Source organism: Equus quagga, chromosome 5, assembly GCF_021613505.1.
Source record: "Equus quagga isolate Etosha38 chromosome 5, UCLA_HA_Equagga_1.0, whole genome shotgun sequence".
Classification (NCBI taxonomy): domain Eukaryota; kingdom Metazoa; phylum Chordata; class Mammalia; order Perissodactyla; family Equidae; genus Equus; species Equus quagga.
Genome location: NC_060271.1, coordinates 139,411,414 through 139,429,583, shown reverse-complemented (window position 1 = coordinate 139,429,583; position 18,170 = coordinate 139,411,414). Strand labels below are relative to the sequence as shown.

At 53.8% G+C, this 18,170-nt stretch overlaps 2 protein-coding genes across 6 annotated transcripts in view; one reads left to right on the top strand and one right to left on the bottom strand.

Annotated features, from left to right (window-relative positions):
* ACP1 (acid phosphatase 1) overlaps positions 1-5,998 on the top strand; it is a 15,376-nt gene extending 9,378 nt beyond the window's left edge. For both annotated transcript variants that reach the window (XM_046662214.1, XM_046662211.1), the window contains exons 4-6: positions 3,408-3,469; positions 5,523-5,628; positions 5,763-5,998. In XM_046662214.1, the coding sequence (XP_046518170.1) occupies positions 3,408-3,469; positions 5,523-5,628; positions 5,763-5,840 (246 nt within the window). In that variant the 3' untranslated portion in view covers positions 5,841-5,998. The remainder of the gene's footprint in view (positions 1-3,407; positions 3,470-5,522; positions 5,629-5,762) is intronic.
* Positions 5,999-6,149: 151 nt separating this feature from the next.
* On the bottom strand, positions 6,150-17,801 carry ALKAL2 (ALK and LTK ligand 2). 4 transcript variants are annotated; one of them, XM_046662209.1, is made up of 6 exons: positions 17,674-17,801; positions 16,440-16,757; positions 15,044-15,097; positions 14,877-14,957; positions 11,732-11,797; positions 6,150-8,828 (listed from the first exon to the last, which is right to left on the bottom strand). In XM_046662209.1, exons 2-5 carry the CDS (start codon positions 16,696-16,698, stop codon positions 11,733-11,735), a joined length of 459 nt encoding a protein of 152 aa, XP_046518165.1. In that variant the 5' UTR covers positions 16,699-16,757; positions 17,674-17,801; the 3' UTR covers positions 6,150-8,828; position 11,732. The 4 variants fall into 4 exon arrangements, with proteins under 4 accessions (XP_046518165.1, XP_046518163.1, XP_046518164.1 ...); XM_046662207.1 differs by lacking the exon at positions 17,674-17,801 and having other exon boundaries at positions 6,150-8,765; positions 16,440-17,360; XM_046662208.1 differs by lacking the exon at positions 17,674-17,801 and having other exon boundaries at positions 6,150-8,686; positions 16,440-17,360.
* Positions 17,802-18,170: the final 369 nt, after the last annotated feature.

Below are 18,170 nucleotides of genomic sequence, written 5' to 3'. Positions count from 1 at the left end.
TCAGGGTTGCATACACACCCAGCATCACACACAGCGTGTCAGGGTTGGGTCCACACCGACATCGCACACAGCGTGTCAAGGTTGGGTCCACACCCACATTGCGCGCGGCATGTCAGGGTTGCATACACACCAGCGTCACACACAGCGTGTCAGGGTTGGTTCTACACCCGCATCGCGCACATGTCACGGTGGTGCAGCCTCCTAACACACATTGGGCAGTGTTCCCTCTCTTTGTTCTCTTAAGTTTGTCAGGGGTGATCACGCTCCTGCGCAGCTCGTGGAAGGCTCTTCTCGTCCCTGTTTCTGGAGCTGCCGCGTCTCCTGCTCCCTCGGGTCTTCGGCACTGAGTCCTCAGTACTGTGTCTGGTGGGCCTGCGTCTCCCTGGAGTATGTGCTTTGATGGTTTTCCTCAGTTTGGGAAATTCTGGGCTCTTATTTTTTTATGCTTTCCTTCTCATTCTCTCTTCTGAGATTCACTGTAAATGTAGTTTGGACATAAATTCCTTAAGCTCTTTTCTCCATTTCCCATCCCTTTACTCTGGTTCATCATCTGATCTTCTGCTGACCCGTTTTTGATGTGCTGATCTTTCTGCTGTTTCCAAACAGCCCATAACCTCTATTCATTGAATATTTAATGTCATTTTATTTACCTAATTCTTTAAGTTTTGGGCTTTTTTTATAGATTTAAGTTCTCAGTTTCTGATGAAATTCTACATCTCGCCCTATATTTTCTTGAGCATACTGATCACGACTATTTTTAATAAAGTCTGGGAACTGATCTCTGGATCCCATGTGGCCTGGCCTATGCTAGCCGGCCCTTGGTGGCCTCCCAGGAACCCCTCCCGAGAGCCTGAGGCTCCCAGCCTGGCAGCTCCGAAGTGGAAGTGCTGCTTCTCCCTCTGAGCTCACTGCAGCCTTCCCTTGGTACCCAGCTTCTGGCCCTGGGTGCTCTAGACCTGGGCAGACGCTCTGGGAAGAGCACTGGGGGGCAGTCTCGCTTCTTTCTGGGTCTGCACTCTTCCAGGTCTGGCCATCTGGCCAGCACTTGGCCCCATTTCTCTTGAGCCCCCGAGGTTGCTCCCTGGTCCTTTCAGCAGGGTCCCTCTTCCCAGCTTCTCCGCATGTGGGGAAGGTCTCTTGGACCCAGCGCTGTGGACCCTGGAGTCTGCATTGCTCCTGTGGGGCTGTCCCGTGCGCCGTAGGATGTTGGGCAGCCCCCGGTCTCTGCCTGCCGGATGCCGGAGCGCCTGTCTTCTCCCCCATCGTGACAGTCGCAGAGGGCTCTGGACCTTGTACCTGCCCCTCCTGTAAGAGTCCACAGTTCCCACAGGGGCCCTGGGACCCCTTGGGTCCATGAGGTCGAAACTGCATGAGTACAGGGCCCATTCAGTGTCACACAGCCCATGGGCTTGCACAGATTGAAGGTTTGTTGGTGGGTTTTTGTGTTTTATGTTGCAAGTCATAACCCTCGAGAAACTCTGCTTGCCAAGCTTTGGTGCAGCACCAGAACGTCCACGTACACGCGATGGCCGTAAAACGCCTCTTTCAAACTGCTGTCTGTGTGTGGGGCAAGTTCAGACCACGTGTCCCAGAGATGGGGCAGCAGCACATGCAGCCGCTGTCCTCTGGCAGCAGAGGTTAAGGCAGCGCGCTGTCCTCCCTGGATTTGAGTTTGGAAAATATAGCTGTTTTTCATTTTAAAAATGTTATAATAACAGATAATGAATTTTTATTATTTTTAAGTGAATAGTAGATGTTTTAAAAATTCACTTTGAATAGCTGTGATCAATATTGGTAGACATAACCCATGTAAACGAGTAGTTTGGAGGGAGGGCCTAAATAATTTTTAAGAGTTAAAAATTTCTATGACCAGGAAGCTTGAGCCCCTCGTTTGCAGCGGTGCCTGGTGCCTGGTGCGAGCAGTGCCACGAGGAGAGGAGGTGGGACGCTGGCTGCCCCTTCTGTGCGAGTGGGCTCCTCGGGCCTGCCTGTCTGTGTGGAGCTCACTGGCACCCGGCCAGGTGTGGTGGACGGCAGCAGAGGCGAGGGCCTGGGGGGCTGTGCTGACCTCCTTGCCTGTGCGCTGCCCGGTGGGGGTGCTGCCCTCTGCACGCCACGCTGTCTCTGGAGCACATGGATAACTCCATGGAGCTGTTAGGTTTTTGTGAGCTTTTTCTGGTTTCTGGCAGTGAGGTTGGTACTTCATTTATGGCTTCAGGCAGAAATCCTGTCCTGTGCCTTCTCATGAGCCTTACAGAGCTTTCTTCCTGCTCACTTGCTCTATATCTCAGCATTGCATGTGGTTTGTGGATGGTGTCAGTCACTGAGTCTTTCCTAAGATCCACAATTGCAGTCCTTCTGAACTGAAAACCAGCGTTCAATATTTAAGCCCAGGACACTTGTCCTACAGCTAATCATAGTGTTTGTCCTAATAGGGAAATAAGCTAGGACCTTGGATGTTAACAAAATTTAGTGCTCACTACCTTATTAGCATGTGACACTGAGAACGCACGTGCACACGAAGAGCCAAAATTTATTGTTTTCCATAGAATAATGAGTATTGTTCCTATGCTGCACTGATTGTGATAAGAGACTGTCACACTCTTAGCCAGGTTTTCAGTATTTTCTCCGTAATTTGGCTGTGGTGGTATTTCAGAGGATTCCAGTGAGGGAGGTGGTCCCTGGAATCACGTCTCAGCACTGTTTCCACCTTCATTCTGCAGATGCAGAATAGTCAAAACTCACAAGATGATGTTCTCATTTATGTTTTTGTGGGCTTACATTTATAAATTATGGTGCCAGAAGCCATGATGAGATTCCCGGTAGACTCAGACACCGCGTGGCCCTCGCCCCTGTGCCGTGTTCCAGTGATGGATGTTCAGTCAGCAGAGAAGAGCTGCAGGCTCAGTTCCCATGTGTCTCCCTCCTGGTGGGTCCTCCTGACCACCCTCCCTAGGATGTCATCTTCCTCCGTCCCCACACTGCACGGCCTCTGCCTCCTTTTCCTCTAAGGCATCATCGCCTCCCAGGTGGGGGCCCCGAGTGTGAGTGTCTGTCTCCGTCTGGCGTGTGGCTGGGGCCTGGGGTGTTGAGCACTTGTAAAGTGAAGAGGGAGCACCTGTGTGATGTAGGCTGCTGACTGAATTCTACCTTGTTGCTCAGAAATTGAAGATGAAGGGTAACTTCCTGTCTCCGTATTATGCTGCTTATGATTACTCCAGGGAACTTTATGATGTAAAATGTTTTTGCAATACAATTTTAGGAAATAGGTTGACTCTGAAGCACCCTAAGTTATTTAACTGAATTATGGGTGACGGATTCAAATACAGGGTTTTTCTTTAGTGCTGCTGTGGGCCCCTGGGCTTGGTGGAGAAGCTTGAACTCTGCTGACTCTCCTTTACCCCTAGGTCACCAAGGAAGACTTCGCCACCTTTGACTACATCCTGTGCATGGATGAGAGCAATCTGAGGTAACCACGCTTTTCAGGGGCAGCTCTGCTCAAGGCCAGGTCGTTTGTTGTCCAGTGGCTTTTGTATTATCGTAGAGTTTCCATGGCTAATGGTGGCCACAATACACAGAAAATGTAGAATAGGGGGAAGCCAGGGGGTAATGTGGAATCGCCCCGCGGGTGTGTCTACAGAGAGACCCTGAGGTCAGGGTCTGCGGTGCAAGCAGCTGACCGTATGTCATCACAGGGGGTGATTTTGCTGCTGCTGTAGCAACGCGTGGTCGTGTGGTGTTTGTTTCCCCTCATAGTCCCCTGTTACTGCTGCCCCCCCCAAAAGTAAGACTGGCAAAAAAGAGGAGTGTTTCCTTTACTTAAGTTGTTGATTGCCTTAATTGATTTAAAAAACAAAAACTGACAGACTAGGCTATTAGGTATAAATGGCTTCGCGGGATGTTGTGCGTTCCGTGCTCTGCATGCGAAGCACTTGATCTGTGGGTTTGCGGTCGCCCATCTCCTCAAAAGGGAACCTTAGGCAGAGAGCTGCAGGTCCTTGCCCGAGTTCACAGTTAGTGGATGAGTACGGGATGTCCACCTGGGCTCTGAACCGGCCTCCTGCCACACGCCCCACGTCAGCCGCACTCACCACTGTCCCGTTGCCTCCCCTGTGCATCGACCCCGGGGATGTGTTGTATTTGGGCAACGAGGAACGTGGTGGCGTTTCTTCAGCTGTGTGCCTGGCCCACCCGAAGGGTGAGGAGCAGATCTTCATGCTGCCCGCCCTCACGAAGGTTACAGTCTGAAGTGGGCGACCGTATGACCATAAGGTTAACCCTGACGAGGACGCGACGTGTGCAGTGTGGCCGCGCCAGAAGTAAGTGAGCACAGTGGTGAGCACACTGCATTTCACAAACGCAGATGCAGACCAGGGTGTGAAGACACCGGGTTGTGAGGCCAGGGCCCCCTGCTGCCTGCCACACCCTGGGTTTACGATTTAACCTGCCGGCAGCCCAGGTCGCCATGCCCGGCACAGACTCAGCCCCCCGCCAGCACAGAGAGGGCCAGACGCACCTGGGCACCACGGGATGCACTGCCTCCCCCTTGCTGACCCGTAGGCGCCTGCGGGACCTTGGTGGGGAGCCCCGGCGTTACCTTGGGGGGCGGGCGGACAGCCTCGCTGCACGGAGCTTCCCACTGATCGGGAGCCTCACTGGCACACACTTCCTCTTCTGTCTTCACTTGTCCGTTTTTCTGTCCCGTCTTTCTCATTCACTGGGTAGCGCCCAGAGTCCCAGCCACACCAGCAGGAGCCACAGGTGCCTGTTCCCCCGGAGGCGCCTGGCTCGGTGCGTGGGCCGCAGTGTCAAGCCCCGCCTGGTCCCTCTGCTCCGGCCACGGCTCCCAGCTGTCCCTCGTGTTTTCTTTCCTTTTTGTTTCTGTGCCTCCTTCATGCCTTTTCTTTCTCTTCCTCATTTCATTGAGAAGTGTCCCATGCGTTGTCCTTCATGGCTCAGCCCCGGCCACTTCTTTAGGGATGTGCCAAGTGGCTCTGTGGCCTCGCCGGCTGCTCCCAGAGGCCCCGGTCCTGCCTCACCCGGGAGCTCTGCAGAGGGGTGGTCCAGGCAGACGGGCAGGAGGATGGGCAGGCAGGGGCATACAGTGTGGCTGCTCCTGGAGGTTCCGTGTCAGGATGCGGTCGATGGCCTAAGCCTCCACTCGCATGGCTGTTTTGAGTTCCATCTGTTGCCTTTGTTTAATCTCTGGAACAGGATCTTTTTCATTTGATTGTCTCAACACGCATTTCACAGGAGAATGCATAATTATTGTCTGACTTAGGACACGTTTTGTGTAAAAAAGTTTGAGTTTGTGAGAACGTGCTCCTGTTTGCACTCTCTTGCCCAGGAGACCTTGGCGTGTACTGCGTGGGGGCTACGCATGTCTGCAAGGTTGGATGTCCTTTTAAATCAGGTCACTTTTGCTGGATTTTGATACGGATATTTCATAAAACCCTAGCAGATGTCCGTATTTAACTTGAGACCATAGATCTGAAAACTAAGTTCATGTTTCAATTTTACAGAGATTTAAATAGAAAAAGTAATCAAGTTAAAAACTGCAAAGCTAAAATCGAACTACTTGGGAGCTATGATCCACAGAAACAATTAATTATTGAAGATCCCTATTATGTAAGTACGGTGCTCCGTCCATCCCAGCATGCGTGCGGGCGGGGGTGCGCAGAGCAGCCTGTTAGAGGCCCTGCCAGGGGCAGCGTGGGGCTCCCCCACGGGTTTCGTTGACCTTTCTTTCTCTGTCCTCTCAGGGGAACGACTCCGACTTCGAGACCGTCTACCAGCAGTGCATGAGGTGCTGCAGGGCCTTCCTGGAGAAGGCGCACTGAGCACACCACTCTTCCCGGTCGCGGGTCAGAGTGCACTGCCGCCCGCAGCTCCAGGCCACAGCTGTGTCTTCAGTCAACTCACTGTTTATCTTAAAATGTAATTGTAGATGGAAATCAGTTGTTGTTTGTCGGAAGAACAATAAAAGTTTTGACCCAGACAGTTTATGGGGTACGTTAAGTGTCGTTAGACTAGCTGAACCTCCCACTTTGCCCAGTTACAAAATAGTAGGACAACAAAATAGAGCACAACGAGGTAAAACCATCGCTTTGAGGCCCAGGTCAGGATCTGAGCCAGGGGTGTCTGGCACCTCCCCTTCCCTGTGCAGACCGCATCCGTGCTCCGGCCTCGCTCCAGGCCTCCCCCAGGGACAGCCCTGACGAGCTCTGAGTGACACTTGTGTAGAAGGAGAGGAAAGGGGAGGATGTATGCAGTGACTGCAGTGCTCCCTCTGTTTTGTGTGTCTAGTTAGTTTTGTAAGGAAATCAGTTTATTTGCTCCCATTTATCCTCTGCCTCTGGAAGTTTTATCCTATCCGGGAAGGACACTGTGTGCTGGTTTACCTTGTGGTCACTTTGTGGAGCGTCTGCTTTATATGCATCGATGACTCAAATGTCAAGTACAGATTAGCTTAGGTGGGAAAAAATAAAAAGTTCGAAAAAGTTCTGTTATGTTGGAATCTTAAATATATGTTCAGTATTCTTTCATCAGTGCTTAATTTATCGGCAAATACAGGTAATTTCTGTGCACTTGGAGATGACTAATCTAGAATTCATACAGCTGTGTGTCAGAAGAGATTGTTTTCAAAATAAGTTGGGGAAATTACCCACATAGAACAGAGCTGTGATCTGGCGTCTCCTGCTTTCTCATTGACCCGGAGGAGACCGAGCGAATGATGCCTTTCCGTGCCTCCACGTGGTGCGTGGTGTCCCCTGCACACTTACCCTCAGTGTTGGGAAGCAGTTGATGAAAGCAAGTCTGTTGCTTCCCTCACGGTAACGTCTGTTTGTGGGAGTTTGCAGCCCCTGCAGCAAGGGGTGTCCTGACCCCGTGGTCAGCGGTGTGCGGCTGCATCCCCTCGGAGCAGCCGAGTCAGACCCCTGTGGGCAGCTGGTGGGGGAAAGCTGCTCTGCTCCGTGTCTTCGCCTCCGTCGTGGCTGGTGACCTGGAACCCTGGGACCAGTCCCCTCCGGGTCTGGGCGCGTCATCGCCATGGGCGGAGGGGCCGAGTGGAAGGGCTGCCCTGTCAGGCGACCCTTCAGGGTGTGGCAGGGCCTCCGGTCCTCAGCGTCTGAGGGCCTCAGGTCGGGGCGTTTAGTCCCGAACCCACTTGTGTCTGAAGGACGAGCACAAACACAGCAGCTTTCCCAGCCCCGCGCCAGGACAGCGGAGGCGATGTGGGAAGATGGTGGCTGACCCTGTGCCCGGCCCAGCAGAGTCCCGGTAAGATCTTTACCTCAGAGACACCTAGGACGTATGGGAACTCAAAGGGTGCCATGATCGAAGGTTCCATGACAGTATCTCTAAAAGGAAGGAATTGAGGAAAAAGGGTTAAGAAGACACTTGAGCCAGAAAATAGGATTAAGAGCCAGCCCTGGAGAAGGCAAGGCCCCTGGTCCTTCAGCAGAGCAGCCACCTCACTCCTCTGTTCCTCAGCTCCTAAGTGGATGGTGTCCCTTCACTTTTGCACGTTTACCTCAAACACAGATCCTCGGACTCCTGTCAGCCTTGCGCTCTGGCTGCACCCAGACTAGCGGCCCCGTGAGGAGACTGGGCTGAATCCACTTGTCCTTTTAGGTGGGATCCAGTCAGATTTGTCGAGAGCTGCGTGGCAGCTTCAAGATTCCTCTTTGCTTCATACCGCACAGGAAATAGGATGAGCCTCATCTGAAACATTCCCACCCGAGTGGGCTTCCACGCTGAGAAGCCATGTCACTAACACAGTGGCCGATCCACCGTCCCTAAGGACTGGCAGCCTCCCATGCCCTGTGGCGTGCCCTGTGACACTGTGCCCTGTGGTGTTGTGCCCTGTGACGTGTCATGTCCTGTGGCATTGTGCCCTTTGTCGTTCCCTGTGAAGTTGTGCCCTGTGATGTACCCTGTGGCATTGTACCCTGTGACATTGTGCCGTGTCATTGTGCCCTGTGACGTTGTACCCTGTGATGTGCCCTGTGACGTTGTGCCCTGTGGCATTGTACCCTGTGACGTTGTGTCATTGTGCCCTGTGGTGGTGTGCCCTGTGAGGTTGTACCCTGTGACATTGTGCCCTGTGGCGTTCCACAGCATCCTGATCTCACGGATTGTGAGTCGTGACTTCCAAATCATGAACTCGTCAGGAAGGAAGGAGTCACCAGAGACCTCGTTATAACAAAGGCTTCGTTTATTTCTTGTGCTTCATTTACAGTATTCACATATTGACAGTATCTGGATACTATTTTACATTTATTACAAAGGACAAATGAAACTGGCCTAGATATTTCACAGATTTACACTCCACTGTCTCCAAAACACAACTGAAGGGTTTTTTTTATTCATGCAGTTGCAAATAATACTCTGGGAATTTAATTGTAAAAGTAATAAAAAATACTAAATCATACCATATGCTTTACGAAAATATAGTTTCAGATTCTGCTTCTGTTTCTAAAGAAATATTCTCTGTGGTTTCATCTAATCAGGAATGTGAAGTCTGTCCCCCGGCGCTCAGTAGCACGCCCACCGTGGCCTCCCTTCTGTCCTCCACGGCAGCGAGCGCGAGTCCATCTGGTGCACCGACTCGCTGAGTCCGTACGTACCACGGACGGCGTCGACAGCACACGCAGCTCCAGTTCAGGAGCAGTGGGGGAGTCTTCTGCAAAAATAAATCTCTTGTTCGTAGGGCGTCCCTGCAGTTTCCAAGGCACTTCTCAGGGCTCCTCTGGCTCTGCTCGCTGCAGGAGAGGCAGACTCGGGGTCACATCACCGTTCACACCTCCGTACCGATTTCAAGAGACCTGTGCATTCAGTGATGCAACGTCACATGTCATAAACAAGGAATCTCGGTCTGTGTCTATTTCCTCTGTTCCCCAAAGCAGTCTACTTTACTGTGGAAAATAACTCAGTTCCACAGTTCTTACACGCCTGCTAAGCGACAGGAATGAAATCACCATGAACAGGAGTGAACGCTTCCTCAAGTCGAAGGAGTAGTGCTCAGTGTGGATGTGTGGGTGTCAGGTCCGCAGTGACTCGGTCTAGCTGAGTGACAGCTTGTGGCACCCTGGGAAACCGTGATGGGCCTCACTCCTCAGAGTCAACGAGGGTCTGCAAACCAGTAATCCAGAATCAACTCACTCTGGTGCTCCCTACAGTACACCTGAGCCGGCAGTAGACTGTGTTAAGTTTGAAGATAATGAACTTGGAGGCTACTAAGATGAGGCTCACTTTGTAGACTGAGCTTGTGTTTGTTACTCAAACTTCGCTCCTTAGAAATAGTGCAGAGCTGAGGCCAATAGTGTGTGTGCAGGAGCCCGCAGTGTGCGTGGCAGGGCGGGCAGCTGGCTGGGAATAGTAGGGGAGGTTCAGGAGGAGGAGGCAGGGCTTTCTCTGAGACCCCAGGTGTACAGCATCCCTGTGCGGGGACCCCTTTAGAGCTCCGCCCGTAGGAAGACGAGGCTGTGGTCTACAGCTGGAGAGGAATCCTGTCTGCAGCCCTGTCTGCCCCCCGCGTCAGGACAGCAGGGGAACGGTGTGCATGCAGCTCGGCCACACACGGGAAGCTCACTGCCAGCAAGAAGCATGTCCTGCAGGGTGTGCCTTGCCCTCTAGGAGCCACTCGCCCAAGTCCTAACCCAGCTTGCAGGGCACAGAGAAGCCCCGATGGTCTACATTGCGGGACCGGCCGGTTTAGAGTTTGCTGTTGCAGTTTAAAACTTCTGGGATTACAAAAGTTCGTCTTTAAAAAATGTCATGAAATTACTATAATTAGCAGAAATGTCTTTTAAACTTTACCCATTTCTTGGCTAAAGGGGGCAGAGTAGTGACAAGTGCGACTGTCAAGCAGGGTGGTCTCTTGGGAGCAGCCCCTGCAGGCACGCATCTGTCTTTGATCTGCTTCATCTCCAGTGAGGCTGACGTGGCTCCGGGGGGACTTGGGCGGCAGCAGCAGCACCAGAACCGACCCCTCTGCCCCATGCCAGGACTCCTCTCCGGCATTTCCGTGAGTGTCCGGGCTGCGTTTGGCAGCACCCTGCGTTCCCGTCCTGGGACGGAGGCAAAGGTAGAACCCCCCATGATCCCATGTCAGCACGAATTCTGGGCCGTGGTGCTGCTCCAGCTCCGTGACGACAGTCAGCCGTTCCAGGAGCCATCAGCTGTGGGAGCAGCTGTCAGTCAACAGGCATGGAGACGGCAGCCTGTGGCCTGAGACGCCCCTTCAGGGATGTGGTGGGGCATTCGGTCTCCCCACTCGTGAGTGAATGGAAGTTGTTCGCCAAGGATGTGCCTGGAAACAGTGTTTTAATGTAAAGAAATGCCTAATAAAAATAGCATGCTCATCTCTGGCTTGTCACCTTTGGAGACTTACAAAAATCCATTCATTGCTTTAAAATAAAAAGCCCTTTCCGTGGGGCACGTGGGCCGTGGAAGAGAAACTGGGCTGTATTCAGATGAGATGTGAAGGTGGGAGGCAAGTTAACGCACGGCATTTCTCAGCTTGGCATTGAAACCATGTTCTCACTTCCCCCAAAGAAAAAGTGCCATGAAAGTTTGAGTGAACCGTATAAACGTGTGTCGCTTCCTCCAGCGACCACGTGCTTCACTGAGCCCCACTGCTGTTCCTCCATTGGTTAGCGGGACTTCTGATGGGAGGAGACAGGGCCAAGGATGGCGTGGGTCCGACTGGTGCCTCCCACTGCATCCTCCCTGCATACCCCACCCCAGAGCGCCAGGGTTGGCCCCACTCCCTGCCTGTCGAGACATTGATCAGCACCGCCCTGTCCTCACTGAGCGTGCCTGAGGTGACAGGTCACTGCTCGCTCACCCCTCATCTGAGACAGATTCATGCCCACTGGAAACATGTGACTCTCCCGTGTGTGCTAGTGCTCCTGGATGCTGCTACATTCTCTGCAACAGCCCTTTGAGGCCAGGAGCATGTCCTGAGTGTGGGGATGGACCTGGCGTCCGGCAGTGCCCAACACAAGACATGCCTCTGTGACAGTATGAAATCACAGTTTTGTGACTGAACTCTATGCATTGCATCAGGAAAGTAAACCCTTCAGTCCATCCATTGACTCGAGGCTGAGAGTTGGTGTCACGTGTCAGCCTCAGGAGGCCAAGGTAAAAAGTTTAGTTCATAAACTCAGTGTGCGTTGATATTTTTACCATTAGAGGCTATGAAAAAATAACTTTGATAGAGACATTTAAAGAGGATGGCTATTCTTAGCTATCCTTCATAAGCTTATTGGCATAATGATAGAATTCAGCACTAACATTTGCCGGATATATCTCTAAAATTTTCGGATGTGGTTAGTCATACACTCATTTATGACTGTTAATGAGTGGAAGCCCAGATGTCAACAGCATGGTTTCAGATTGTACCTAATTTATGCACTAAGTCATGTGCCGACATCAGGTAGCTAATGGGCTGTGTTTCTGGTTAATTAATTACACATACTCCGTGCCAACATGTCATCATATGAATCATTTATAGTGACCGCCTGGGTCCTGTGTGCAGGCCAGTAGGGGTACCTCTTATTGATGGCCAATGTTTGGAGATATTTTGAACGTTATGTCAACCTTCCTCAAAGTAAGGCCAGTTGAGCCAGAGAACGAGTGTTTCTAAACTCTCATGAATTTTTCATGTCCCAAACGGGATTCCAGTGTTTGGTGTTCATGCCAGTACGATCTGCTGTCAGCTTACCTTATCCGTCCATGCACACTGGACTGACAGCCAGCCGAGTAAGAAGCCTGGCACATCGTTTATAGTCTACAGTGAAAATAAATCACAGACCCTTGTCAGTTACCTCAGCAACTCTTAAATAAATAGCATTTTTTTTTTACAAGTATATCCACTGCTAAAGCCATTTCTTTCTTTGAATATTCTGACTCCCTAGGAGGGTTACGGAGACTGTCGTCTGCAGTCACGGGCTCTGAGCTGTCGATTTAATAATTGATGGTACTTTGGGGGCTTTTGCATCACATGGCAGAAGTTAAGTAATGTAACTGGGGGCTGTGGAGCCGGGCAGACGCAGCCCCCCGCCCGGCTGCCTGCACTGCTGTTTCCTCCCTCGGTGGCTGCTGGGCTCATCGGGACAGCTTTAGTTTTGCTCCCCAGCAGACAGTCTTCCCAGGCCCCGGGTTACGTAACTTTTAGGACATGTAGGCTGAGTCCCCACTTGAGCTGATCATTAACACAAAGCCTTCTGCATAAAAATTCTAAAGAAAGTGGGTCAACGGTCAAGCAGCAGAGCAGAAAGACCTGGGCTGGAAGCAATGCCTGCAGACTGACTCCCTGACCTCGTACGTAACTTCCTGTCTCAATGGCCCCACAAGTGCCATCTCACAGACAACAGGTGAGGTTCAGTGACCATGGCCACCAAGGGGTTTCTTCATAAGGAAGTTCTGTGGAGAGCAGCAGCAGTTTATCAATTACTAACTTCTCAAGAGTCACAAAATCCTACTTAAGGAAGGAAGCGTTCACACAGAACTGAAATTCTGAATGAATAATGGACAATACAAATGCAGGACAGTCAGACCCGCCTGGCTCTGCTCCTAAAAACATGCCACCCACACGTGGAGGACGTGACAGTGTGGATGCAAAGGAGGAAATGATCCATCAGCTGGAAGCTGGTCGCCTGGGTTCCCAGGGTTTGCTCTTCATCAGTTGACCACACTTTTTAGGATGGAGCTTTCCTAAATAGACCACATGTGGGTGCAGTGGATTCTCTGAGCACACGGTCAGTACTTTCCTTTGCAACACATCTGGAGATCCTAAAGCTGACCATGCCCCACTCAGCCCTGGTCTCTCCAACCCCAAGGTACTAAGATCTTGGGATCTTATTAAGGTGCAGATTTTGTCCAGCAGGTCTAGGTGGGACTTGAAGGGCCTGCAGGTCCAAGGAGCTCCCCAGGGGAGCACACTGTGAGCAAGAGCTCTGGGCTCCTCTAGTTCTGACCTTCTGGGAGTCTAGGAAGCTTCTTTCATGCACCCAAAAGCAGCATGCAGGTGGTGCGGCTCCACTCCCAGCTCCTTGTGGGCTGAGAGGTGGAAACCGAAAGAGCAGCCACTCATCCCAGAACACAAGTCTGTGGCCCTTCCGCCCCTTTGAGGCCCGGGAGCAGCCACCCTGGTCCTGATCACATCTCTGGGTGGCACGCGGCTGAAAAAACAAAAGGGGGCAGTGGGGCTGGGCACAAGCGGGGTCCCAGCGCAAGTGTGTGGGTCTGTGTGACGGCACAAGCAATTTAAGCGGGTGGCCTGTTGTTCATCCATAAATGAAAGGACCAGAAGTAATGACCCCAAAGGTCACTTTCAAATTTAGAATCTATGATCCTATTACTGTAAGACAATAGAAGAATATATACACATTTAAACAATAAATATGAGAAGATTCTCTGGACCCAGGAAGCAGGCTAATTCTCCCACAGAAGGTGATTCCACTTTAGAGGAACAGGGAAATAGGGGAGCAACGTGCACCAGGTCCGTATGGCGTGGAGGAGGGGTGGGACTGGGCACAGTGCTTGGAAATATGGAAACGCAGCCTCGAGGGGCAATGTGCTGCCCAGGCGTTAGCCGGTGTCACTGCAGGAGCTACCGCGGGCCTGGCCTGGCACCCACAGTGCCCGTGATGGCTTTAAGGCGGAGCGCCTGGGCTCCCTTGAAAAGGTGGTGTCCACAGCCTCACTGGCCACGTGTATCAGTCGTCTAGACAGGGAACTCCAGAAAGACCACTGCTATGACTCGGGGGAACTCTGCTGCCCAAGCAGAAAAAACTTCCACTTTATGTAAAAGGCTTATGTTTTTGAAGGCAGGACAGACAGGTCTGCCGCTCTCTGGACCATCTCTGGACACAGCCAGAAGGGTTTCTGGTGCGTATGCATGACTTCCTTCCCACAAGGCTTAACGGGAATGAAATTTGTAGTTCTATACAGAAAAAACTGGTCCAGGGCCCTAGCAGATGTCACTCTAGCTAATAAGTTGCTCGTTATCATTATATGTTTCGTACAAGGAGTCACTTTTGGGAAATAAAATACGTTTTGTCATGGAGAAACAACCAGGCAGTCACAGCTGAGAGCTGGATGGAGTAGGACAGCTGCCCGTCTGAATCAGTGAGGAAGCCAACCAGCAGAGCGGGATTCTGAAATTCGAATAAAATTCTCGATGATGAGGTTATAATTACCGATGGAAACAAACGGTCTGGTCAGGGCAGTAGGGGTGATCAAGAAAGTGCCCCAGGACGGGCCAGGTCCCTCGCCTCTTTGTGCCCCGGAGCACAGCCCCCTGCAGGAGTCATGGTAGCAACTCCTGCTCAGCATTTGTTTGATTGTCAGACTTGAGCAGATACAAATGCAGGCATCCTGCCAGAATTCATAAACGAAAGGGAACATGAGCAAGAGGTCAGCCGTTCCGAGAGCGGAACAATTCCAGTGCATGTACATAATTTTCAGTTTGGCACTAGCTGCTTCAGAATGCAATTCTCTTCTTCAGTGGTTGGTCACCCCAGCCCCTGACTCCGTGGCTAAGAAGGAATGTATGTTAGCAAATACGAGTCCCAGAAGGCAGGGGCCTGTTTAGCTAAGGGGAAGGACATGTGAATCGCATCATCACTGGGCTAGTATTTCTTGTGTGTGTGTGAGGAAGACTGTCGCGAGCTGACATCTGTGCCAGTCCTCCATTCTGTGTGGGATGCCACCACAACATGGCTTGACTAGCCGTGCTAAGTCTGTGCCTGGGATCCGAACCTGCAAACCCCAGGCCGCAGAAGCAGAGCACATGAACTTAACCGCTACGCCCCCGGGCCAGCCCGTGCTAGTATTTTTAAAGCAGCTCAGACGCTGTGACTTACATGCGGGGATGGTGCAGTCTCTGGTGTTGTGGTAAAGTCTGTGAAAGTGTTTGCTGCACTTTGGACTGAAATAAAGAGGACCTGGAACGTGGAAGGAGAAACAGATCGTGAGGGCGCACAGAATGTGAGGAACCGGGAGAGGTGAAGGAGCGACGAGAAAAACTTACCTGTAAGATGTTTTAAAAACTTGTCCTTCATCCTTAGATCTCGAGGAACAATTTCTGTTTGAGGGGAAAGAAAGTAATTATTGTATTGTCTGAAAGAAGTGTTTTTTTCATGTGATCTTAAGTGAATGTTGAAGACAGTTATTGGAAACTCTGCTTTAGCCGTGTGACACTGAACTAAACACACAGAGGGGAGCCCCTTGATGGTTGTGTACGATGTAACGTGAACACATGATCAGACACACATTTTCTTCAAAGAGTAGTAACTGCTCAGAAAGCTCCAGTATCCTTTGTCGAGTCTCGACCACCAGGACAGAGACAGTGATCACAAAGTCGTCCGTGAGGAAAGGGGTGTGTGTGTGTGTATGTTGACAGTTAGCCTCCAGGGAGTAAATCACTTCTGGACACTTTCATTTGCACAGCTTGGGAATCAAGTCCCAGCACCTCTCAAAATTCTAGAAAGAAAACCTGATCCTTCCAACAAAAATTTGTTACAGAACTTTACTTTTTCTAGGTACATATTTAGAAAAAGAATTTAGTGTCTTCGCACCACCCATTAGGAAGCCTGGTGTGAACTCAGGGAAGCAGACCTGAACCTGGCTTCTAAGGAAGGAAACTGCTGGAAGGCCCCCCTCCCACCCCTCACACTCCTGCACCCTCCTCCTGGTCTGTCCCGGACCGGGCCTCCCCTACTGGGCCTGCCTTCAGCCTGCGTTCAGCTTCCTGACCCTGTGGGCGACCACTTCTCACTCACCTGTGACAGGTAATTAGTAAGTTAGCTATGCAGGCATGTGGTCCACTTACTGATGTCACCACGGATACTCCTGCCATCTGAAGGGGGAGCATTTCCAGCCCACTCTCACTCACTGGCGGGGTTTAGACATCTCCCAAATGTCAGTCTTCATTCACTCCTAACCTTAGTCAGTCTGTATAAAATTGACCTTATCGTATTTGACCTAATTGTGTCCCGGAAGCACTAAAAGCCCGTGCCGTCTTCCTCAGAAATTTCCCGCGGGGTAGTGGCTCTGCGGGGGGGGGGGGATTTCTGTCTCAGTTGAAAGTGCTTTGCTGAAAATACTTCCATTTCCAAAATAACAGATGACAGCTCTGTGCGAAATTACCGACTTAGGTAGCGACTCGCGCATCCTGGAGGCGCGCTAGGGGGAGTTATGTGCCAGGCATCGTCCACGGCCTTCCCGTTTCCTTCTTTTTTAAGAAAATATTTCCTAGCTTTTTAAAACAATCGAGATGGATTTATCTTTTTAAAACGCTTTCTCAAAGACAATTCCATTTCCAAGCAAACACGAATTCCTCTAGCGTCTCCTGAGACCTGACAGGCGGGCGGCCGCGGGTCCCCCCCACGCACGCGGGGAGCCCCGGCCGCGCGCAGGCCACTCACCCGCTCGCTGCTCCTCCGGGTCCGCCCCGTAGTCCGCGACCTCCCTGCGGCCCAGCGCGTAGTCCTGCGGGCCCCAGAGCTGCAGCCTCTTGGACTCCCCCGAGTGGTACTTCCTGAGCTCCTGGACGATCTCCACGATGAGCCGCAGCAGGGCCTGCCCGTCCGCGGCCTCCCGGGGCTCCGCGACCCCCCGGCCGGGCCCTGCCGCCCCCAGCACGAGCAGCAGCCCCAGGAGAAGGGGGCGCCCGGGTCCGCGCATCGTGCGCTCGCCGCCGGCTGGAGGATCCCACGCGCTCCCGGAGCTCGGAGCTCGGCTCGCTGCGGGGACAGGGGTGGGGGGACGGGAAGAAAGTGGGCGGGCCGGAGGGGGCGGGGGACGGGGGAGAGGCCGCTCCCACTCAGAGGCGGCCAGGCCGGGCGCCCCGGCCTCAGAGAACCTCCGGGGACCCCCGAGGACCGCCCAGGGCCCCCGCGGGTCCCGGGGAGTGCTGCTGACCCCGAGGACCCTCGCGGACCCCACTAATACGCGAGGACCTCTGCTGACCCCCGAGGACACCTGAGGAACCCACGAATCCCCGAGGTCCTCCGCTGACCCCCGAGAACGCCCGCCACTCCGGCGGACCCCCCGCAGACTCCCAGGACGGGCGCCCTGCACAGTCCCCAGCCGGGCGGGAAGAGGCTGGGCCGCGGTCTCCGCGAGGACCCGCCCGAGGTCCCACCTCAGCGACGCCGCGAGCGGAGCCTCTGTGCCGCCCGCCCCGCTCCGCGCGTCCCGCCCCGCCGCCTGCCTCCGAACTTTCCTCGCAGCGGCACGTCCGCTTGACTTGGCAGCGCGGCCACCGGCACAACTTTCTCCAACCTTAGAGACCCGCAGGGCGCGTCTGGGGCTCCGACCCGCTCCCCTCTCCCTCCTAGAGGAGCACGCGCGTCCAGGGGCTCAGGCCCGTGCACCGTCCCCTCGGAGGGGGCAGCTCGGCGCGCCCGGGTGAGTGGGGACCGCACGCCCGGCCCAGGGGCGCCCAAGTTTCCAGCGGCGCCTTTGTGTGGCAGTCGCCCCCCCAGGCCCGGTGTCCCCGAGCCCCGTCGAGGAGCCCCAGTGCCCGGACCCTCGCTCAGGCCGCCCGCGACGCCAGCTTCTAGAAGCCCCTCGGCCCTCAGCCGCTCGGGAGGGGCCGGGCCCACACCTGCCTGGCGCCGCCCGCGGAGCCACCTGCGCGCCGAGCCGGCCGCCTACCTGCGCCGCCGCAGCCGCGGCGTCCCGGGCGGGCGTCTGTCGCGGCGTCTGTCCCTGGAGCCGCCGCGCGCCCTACTCCATGCCGGCGGCGCAAGCCTGCGAGCGCACGGGACGCGCGGGGCGGACGCGGCGGCGCTCGGAGCTGGACCGCGGCCGCTGGGTGCGCCGCGCCGATCCGCCCGGACCTCGGGCTCTTATCCCCGCGCGCCGACGTCAGGCGGGTCCCCGCGGGCTCCGCGCGGCCCCAATTAGAAGGCGCTGGAGTGTCGGTACCCCGCGCCTTCGTCAGGCCCCCCCATCTCCTCCCACCTCACCCCCCCCGGCCCGCCCCCCCCGCCCCCCCGCCCCCCCGCCCCCTCCCTCTCCTCCCTCCCCTCCCCCGCCCCCTTCTCCCTCCCCCTCGCCCCCCTTCTCCCGCTCAGTCTATTTCCCTCCGTTCCTGTCACTTGTGACAGGATGAGAAGAAAACGCCTTTACCAGGAACTCGGATCTGTTTT

Bases quoted from the DNA above. Each gene is read 5' to 3' on its own strand.
- ALKAL2 (XM_046662209.1), bottom strand. From the start codon at position 16,698: ATGCGCGGACCCGGGCGCCCCCTTCTCCTGGGGCTGCTGCTCGTGCTG. The intron at 14,958-15,043 runs GTAAGTTTTTCT...TCCACGTTCCAG, and splicing joins GTTTTTAAAACATCTTACAG to GTCCTCTTTATTTCAGTCCA. The intron at 11,798-14,876 runs GTAAGTCACAGC...TTTTCACTGTAG, and splicing joins AGACTGCACCATCCCCGCAT to ACTATAAACGATGTGCCAGG.